At 54.5% G+C, this 7,757-nt stretch overlaps 1 protein-coding gene across 1 annotated transcript in view; it reads right to left on the bottom strand.

The window, feature by feature from the left end:
- Positions 1 to 1,933: 1,933 nt before the first annotated feature.
- Positions 1,934 to 7,757, bottom strand: part of LOC104284404 (multidrug and toxin extrusion protein 2-like) — a 45,899-nt gene continuing 40,075 nt past the window's right edge. Inside the window, exons 6-17 of the mRNA XM_009882738.1 lie at positions 7,171 to 7,215; positions 6,665 to 6,762; positions 6,376 to 6,473; positions 5,931 to 6,044; positions 5,623 to 5,690; positions 5,229 to 5,337; positions 5,067 to 5,142; positions 4,662 to 4,731; positions 3,368 to 3,500; positions 2,891 to 2,985; positions 2,572 to 2,653; positions 1,934 to 2,169 (exon numbers count right to left, since the gene is read on the bottom strand). Of these exons, the coding sequence (XP_009881040.1) occupies positions 1,934 to 2,169; positions 2,572 to 2,653; positions 2,891 to 2,985; positions 3,368 to 3,500; positions 4,662 to 4,731; positions 5,067 to 5,142; positions 5,229 to 5,337; positions 5,623 to 5,690; positions 5,931 to 6,044; positions 6,376 to 6,473; positions 6,665 to 6,762; positions 7,171 to 7,215 (1,224 nt within the window). The remainder of the gene's footprint in view (positions 2,170 to 2,571; positions 2,654 to 2,890; positions 2,986 to 3,367; positions 3,501 to 4,661; positions 4,732 to 5,066; positions 5,143 to 5,228; positions 5,338 to 5,622; positions 5,691 to 5,930; positions 6,045 to 6,375; positions 6,474 to 6,664; positions 6,763 to 7,170; positions 7,216 to 7,757) is intronic.

Genomic DNA, 7,757 nt, shown 5'->3' with positions numbered 1-7,757 from the left:
GCCCACTTGGCTCCAGCTGTCGGCCTCGCACAGCGCGGCAGCGTCGGGTTTCACCGGCACCGCTCCGCCAGACCAAATATAGCGTCCTGCCTTGGCCCACCGCCGGGCAGGGGAGGCGGAGGGAAGCTGCTGCCATGCAGACCCTCTACTGCCCAGGACAGGAGGTGGGCACCGGTGGGATGGGGAGCCCACGGGGCAGAGCAAGGCAGGTTTCCTCCTCTCCCAAGACTGCGTTCCCAAATCTACCGGGACCCCAAACAGAGCACAGTCTGCCACATCTTCCCCACATCCAGGCAGAGGCTGCTGAGGTTTGGGTTGATGGCTGTTTCAAGCTCCTTTCTTGCTTATTCTTTGCTCGTGTGCAAAGAAGGGCAACCAAACTGGTGAGGAGTCTGGAGCATGTCTTATAAAGAATGGCTGGCGGAACTGGAGGTGCTCAGCCTGGAGAAAAGGAGGCTGAGGGGAGACCTTATAGCTCTCTACAACTATCTGAAAGGAGTCTGCAGGAAGGTGAGAGTCGACCTGTTCTGTCACATAACAAGTGACAGAACAAGAGGAAATGGCTTCAAGTTGCATCAAGGGAAGTTCAGATTGGATATTACAAAGAATTTCTTTACTGAAAGGGTCATCAGGCATTGAAACACATTACCCAGGGAAGTGGTGGAGTCCCCATCCCTGGAGGTATTTAAGGGTGGCGTAGATATAGTGCTCAGGGACACAGTTTAGTGGTGGGCTTGTCAGTGTTAGGTTAATGATTGGACTAGATGATCTTACAGGTCTTTTCCAGTCTAGGAGATTCTGTGATTTGTGTCACATCTTTTCATTCCCAGCCCACAGGGAACCAGCGCCATGTGCCAGGAGAGTTGTGGGGTGGCAGAGGTGCTGTGTGTGTATGTGGTATTCACCTCCAATGGCTGAGCATGTGCCACACGGCAGAGGCATCGCTGTGGTCACACAGCCACAGGTAAGAGCCTGGGACCGCAGCGAGGGTCTCAGTGCTGAAGGCAGGCAGCGCTGGGGACATTTGGATTAAGCTATACAGCAGTTCCTTGGCAGCTCTGTAGGGTTGCGCACCACACCACCTTCTCCAATGCAGCTCAGCAATGGTGTGGGAGCAATGAAGGTGCACAAACCCGGCTAAAACAAGCCCCTGGGTGCCCCGCACCCAGAGCCAGCCATAAAAACGCAAAGCCAGGAGGCTGAGGCTGTGCCCTGTGCAAGCCCATCGTGCTGCACAAACCAGGCGCACATCTCCCCTCTAACAGCTTAGTCACGCCAACAACCGGGGTCATGCTCGCACCACATTAACAGCTCAACATTTACTCAGAAAACTTTATTGTATCAAAATCCCACCTTACAAAAGTGCAAAGAAGAGTTGCTTTAGGCCCTGTGCCCACCACACAGCAGGGAGAGCAGGGCCAGCAGCCAGCGTCCAACGCCCCAGCAGCAGTCAGAGGAGTCAGCCACCTTCTAACAGCAGCGGCCTTGCCCTGCGCTGCCACAGAGGTAGCAAAGTGGGCTCTGCTGTGCCGAGATGCTGGCACAGACTGGTGCATGAGGAAATGCAGCATGGGCAGCAAGAGCTTCTGCCATTAGCAAATGACATGGACAAAAGCCCCCAGGGAGTAGGAAGCAGGACAGCAGCACAAGGTCTCCGTCTCCTTCCCGGGCCAGCCCCAGGATACGCTCCCACCTATCACAAGCGACATCCCAGTGCAGTGCAGGAGAGGAACCAGCACTTTCTTCCCAGGTGCCGCACCCTCACCCCCTTTAAGAATTCTGCATGTGGGATAAAACTTTGTGAGTTAATCAGAAACTGAGCACAGTGACTCTTTACAAGGAACTGAGGGGGAATTCCTTCCCCCACACCATCCTCCTGGGACATCACCACGTGCCCTCCTATTCTGTGCACAGCTCCCCAGTGGCACTGGTTCTAGCCATTGCCAGTCAGGAGCCGGACCAGTACGCCCACCAGAAGGACAGCAACAGCGGTGGCAGCAGCCAAGACGCGGCGGACGATCAGGGCCCTCCATACCACAGCAGGAGGGGCAGGGATGACAGCAGTCTCCTCCTGTGTGATGAGCTGGCGGTCAGGTTGCCTCTCACCTCCCACGATGCTCTCAGGCAGGACCACAGTGTCCATGGTGTCCGTGTCAACGGAGATGTAATCTGTGCAAGAGAGGCGAGTGCTGCTGGGAAGCCGAGCTGCTAAGTCAGGGGATCCCAGTCTGATGCTGCGCAAGCGCTAGTGACAGTCCTGAGGGTCCTTTCCCAAGGCTCAGGGACACCGGGACATACCACAGCAGAGTGCCAGGTGTTCCCAGGTTAGGCAGACACTGGCTGGCAGTCCAGGCTCTTCCCCGGAGCAGTCAGGGCGGTGACAGGGGTAACGGGTACCTTGTACCCCATTATTAAGTACAGAAGTGCTACTGGCCTGGGACCAGCACTAGACACTGCTCTTTGAAGCCACCTGGGCCTGCAGGGCAGACATGGCTGCCATGACTGTGAAGGAAAGGAAGGGTTGGGTGGAGAATTTGGGCTCTCTCCCTTTTGTCGGGCCTGGCTACATACCCACAGCAGATGTTTTGTTAGCAGCTGTGCCATTGGAGTTCACATCTTCCAGTTGTTTTTTCCGTCCAGCACGGACTTGAGCCTAAAAACACACAGAAGAGTTGCTCTTCTCAGAGCAAGGGTGTCCTGCCCAGCCAAGCAAACCCGAGCCTCCTCCCTCCGCCCTCCCAAAGCAAGCACGCTCAGCACCAAATTGCCGCTGCAAGGACAGCTTCCTCTCGTTTCACTTTTGCCTCCCCCCCCCAGAGGGCTGTGGCATGGTACTGGGACGGGAACCCACCTAACGCCTTTTAGAAGTTACTAGAAGCACAAATCTCACCTCTTCTGCAGCTTTTTTCCAATCCATGCGCATGACAAAAGCCAAGAAGGAAAGGGCTTGCAGGGAGATGCAAACGATCATCCCCACCCACAGACCTGCAGAAATGGAGAGTTATTTCAGGGAGGATTTGAGGAAAACCTGCTTTTGCCAGCCAGTGCCAAAAGGCCCAAGGACTTCAGTGGGGTCAGATTGTCACCCCATGTCTAATCCAGTCTTGATGGGAGAGGAAACAGCTCCTGGGAGGGTCCTATGCTGGGAGCAAGCCTGGATTTACTGGGACACCCCAGCCCTCCCATCGGATGGAGGCTACTCAGAGCTTGCCTCAGCGAAATACTTCAGTCTGCGATCCAGCCCCACCGATACGAAGGAAGATCTGAGCACAATTTCAAGGACTGAGCCTTTGCTGAAGGCACGGGGTTTGGCCCAGCAGAGGTAGTGCTGGCAGCTCATACAAAGCCAAATGGAGGACACACATACCTACCACCCCCATCTTAGCAGCAAACATGAGTGAGATGCCGATGGGCAGGCCGATGGCATAATAGCCAATGGCGTTGGCGATAGCACCCATCTTCTGCTTCCCTGTGCCTCGCAGCACACCACCACAGGTCGCCTATAGAAAGCAGGCAGAGGGATCAATATATGGGACAGCAGATGCTACGGAAGGTACCACCACAGGAACTCTGGGGAATGGCACGGGCCTGTGAATCGAGACCCCATCTGGAGTACTGTGTCCAGCTCTGGGGCCCCCAACATAGGAAAGACATGGGCCTGTTAGAATGGGTCCAGAGGAGGCCACAAAGATGACCAAAGGGCTGGAGCACCTCTTCTATGAGGACAGGCTGAGAGAGTTGGAGTTGTTCAGCCTGGAGAAGAGAAGACTCCGGGAAGACCTTATTGCGGCCTTCCAGTACCTAAAGGGGGCCCACAGGAGAGCTGGGGAAGGACCTTTTACAAGGGCATGTAGTGATCGGATGAGGGGGAATGGCTTCAAACTGGAAGAAGGTAGATTTAGATTAGATACTAGGAAGAAATTTTTCACCATGAGGGTGATGAGGCACTGGAACAGGTTGCCCAGAGAAGCTGTGGAAGCTCCATCCCTGGAAGTGTTCAAGGCCAGGTTGGATGGGGCTTTGAGCAATCTGGGCTGGTGGGAGGTGTCCTGGCCTATGGCAGGGGGTTGGAACTCAATGGTCTTCAAGGTCCCTTCCAACCTAAACCGTTCTATGATTCTATGGGGAACCCACAGCACTGTCCTGCAGAGCCAGGATGGACCAAAGCCACATCACAGAGCACGTGGTGCAGGGCTCCTCTGGTTCCAGCTGCCAACCCTGGTGCAGAACGTGGCACTGTTTGCAGACACCAAGAGGTGTGCCAGCAGAGGGACGGTGCCCCAGAGCGACACTGCCTGGGACGTGACAGGAGGAAACAGGTTGGATTTACTATCTAATGAGTTGTACGAGCACTGCCACTACGCGGTGAGTACCTGACAACTCTGAAGACCCAGCTGCTCACTTGTGCTGCTCTGACACGCTAGTAAAGAGCTGAAGCCTTGCCAGGGGAAAAAGGAGAACTGGGTTGTTCTGCAGCAATGCCAATGGGCAACTGCAAGCCTAGGGGACACGGAGGTGCTATAGGTGATACAAGCAGCTGCTTTGACAGTTTGCTTCTCCGTATCATTTTAACGGATCAAGAGTGAGCTGGAGGCAGCTTTGCACTCTCCATTGCACCCCAACCTGCAGAGAGAAATCGCTCCACATGCTGGAATACTCACTGCTGCTGCATCGAACAAGTGGAACGGAGCAAAGATGATCATCACTTTGGACACCAAGATAACGATCTCCCTGTTGGGAAGATGTACGTACTGGTCAGGGAAAGCAGCACAACCTGGTCCCGAGGGACTCTGGTTCTGACCTATCTCCCTCAGCTGGTGGCAAAGCCCGATCCCAGCCCGTGACGCTTGAGGAGATGCATGCAGCTTGGGTACCACCACGGCACTCTCCCAGTGTCAGCAGCATCTGTGCTCCCATTGACACTGGGCAGCGGGGAGGAACCTTTGGGGAACATGGATGCCAGATGGAGGTTTATGAACTCTGCCAGCAGCTTCTGAGCAGCTCCTGGGATATAAATCACGCCCTCCAAAAAGGTAATGATATTCAAAAGAAAGCTGTTAACCCACTTGTCATTGGTGAAGATGTATCCCACCACGTCCTTTAGGGTTCCCAGTAATGTTGCAACCACTACAGCAAAAACTCCTGAAAGAAAAAGAAATAGTCAAATTGCTTGGATCAAGGGCAGTAAGTCCTGCTCCTTTGCTCCCCTCTGCAGGACCCGGGCTGACCTGTGCACAGCAGTGCAGTGATGCAGGAGGTCTTGGCTTGCACCACATCCCCCGATCCCAAGGCATTGCCCACTCTGACACTTGCAGCCACACTGAAGCCCAGAGGCACCTGAGTAGTAGAAGACAAGGAGGAGGTGAGGGGCAATAGAACCTGCAGCAGTTTTCTTCTTCCCCAGCAGGGAATTTGGGGCAAATTGCCATTGCTGCAGTAAAGGGATTTTCCACCTGCAGCAAACGCCTGGATGTGCAGCTGCACAGTGGGTCTGAGAGTCATCACCTGCCTGGTACCAACTTCGGGTTCCCACCCTTGCTTCCCTCCCCAGCCTTGACCTGCAGGGCCATTGTTTGGGGGCTCCTCTCAGGTTGATCTTGGTTTAATACACCCAGCCCTTACCATGTACGCCGCAGAGGAGAGTTCATAGATGACAGACTGCGCACCCAGCTCCACCACACTAAGCAGCCCTGGAAAAGATTAATCACCTCCATTGTTAGGTCAGAATTAAAAATTCTCCTTTGCCGACAAAAAGGCAGTGACTACAGGGTTCCCTTCCAACGGACGTGGCATCCTGCAGAACCAACCCTGCAGGCGAGGAGCCTGCTGGCAGGAAGTGCTCTGGGGACACGCTTGAGAATCGGCCACCAGAGCAGGCATGGCTGGAAGATGTCCTGTTGAACCAGTGGAAAAAGAGGATTTGGACTCACCTGCCAAGAAGCTCCCGAGCTCAAAGGTCCACCACTCAATACACATCATGAGCATGCCAGGCACTGCCAGCCGGATAAAGGAGCCCCAGTCCAGGAGGCAGTCCCTGGACCAACCTGCAATGAGGAGGTGAAGCAGAATGAATGCGTGTTCTCCCTCTCCTCCCCCAAAGAGTAGCCATATACTCTTCTGGACACTGAGGACAACAACCACAAGCCAGAGATCACAGGGTATCAGCCTAGTCTTGCTGTACCGTGGTGCATTCCTGAGCCAGGGTGACCAGCAAGAATCTACTTGAGGCTACAGCAAAGGGCCTTGGGGTCACGGCATTTACAGCATTTACTCGCCGTGAGGGGATGGTAATCTCCTTGTCAGATCTACACCATGGGTGCTGGTGACTGGCCAAATCTCTAGGGCTATTTTGAAGGATTAAGATATGAACAGTACCTCCCCACGTCTCCACATGGATCTTCTTCCACCACACATAAAGGAAGAGGAGAATGGCCTGGGTGTACTGAGACACAGTGTTAGCCCAGGCAGAGCCCCTGGGGAGAGAGACAGGCAGGTTACAAACAACATCCTCCACCACCACCTTCCAGATTCCTCCAGCCTTATCTTTCTAGGCCGGTTGGCTGGGGGCAGAAGGCGGCAGAACCGGGCACCCAGGACACCACCACAGCCCTCAACAAACCCCTGCACCCAGGGAGAGGCTGTCACCACCTCTGGTCACACTTACACCACGCCCAGCTTCAGCGCGTATAGGAAGAAGGCGTTCATGGCCACATTGAGGATGTTGGCTACAATCCCCGTCAACACCTGAGGCAAAATGATCGCCTGGAAGCCAAGGAAAGACTTTGGAGTTTGCTGCCCCAGCACCGGCCAAGCCCCCATCCAGCAAGCACAGGGGAAACCTTCATCAGTGCCCGAGGGGAAAGGCAAGAAGGCAGCTGCTATTTCAGATAAAGTTGGACTGCGTTAGACATGCAGAAGACAGCATGCAGGGCTCAGGAGCTGGTGCAATCAACAAAATGCATAGTTGGGAGGTAGCAACGGGGAAATGGAGCAAACCAAGTGTGGTTGCCATGAGCTCTTCCGGCTCTGCAAGTCCGGCTAAGGGCTGTGCCTCACACATTCCTCAGCCCAGCTCTCCCCAGGACAGGATGAACTTAGATCCCCAACTTTATCCATGTTCCTAGAAATACCTTTAATCTATGGCCCAGAACCCAGCTAGTTATACAATACCTGACTTAGTAAATATCTTGTCTGCAGCTGGTACAGAAACGCCGCCTGCAAAAGTGAGGATTCATTTCATCAGCGCTGCCACACTATGGTTCAACAGCCAGCTACCACTTAACCCTCACAGACAGGTCCTTCCCTCAGCTCCTCCCCACCACCTCCTCAGCGTTCCCCCTCCAGGCACGCTGCCTGACACCCTGCTCCTGTGGTCTAGTTGAAGCGTGGCATCTGCCAGCACTGGCTGCACCCCAAGCCAAGAGCAACAAAAGGCACCTCCCATTCATACTGGGAAGAGAGATCAGCCTCCGAATGGGAAGTCTCCTGTGCTTCCTCATCAGCACAGGAGAGCCTGGAAACCTTGGAAGAAAGCATTAACCTCCACTTATTCCCCAGGGTACTGCTCCCCGTCTTAGGGAAGTCTCTCCAGAGACAGCATAAGGCGCCAAGAGCCCAGCAGCTATGAGTGTGTGCGAACAGCAAGCTGCAGCCTTTATCTCCGAGCTAAGAGCGAGCCCTGGAGCCCCTGGTTCCAATGTCCATCACCAGTTATGTGTTGTGCAGAGACGTGGCCTGCAGTAAAAGCCTTTGCACAG

Source organism: Charadrius vociferus, unplaced genomic scaffold (assembly GCF_000708025.1).
Source record: "Charadrius vociferus isolate BGI_N301 unplaced genomic scaffold, ASM70802v2 scaffold793, whole genome shotgun sequence".
NCBI lineage: Eukaryota > Metazoa > Chordata > Aves > Charadriiformes > Charadriidae > Charadrius > Charadrius vociferus.
Note: the sequence above shows the minus strand (reverse complement) of the source record. Positions and strands in the feature narration are given on the sequence as shown.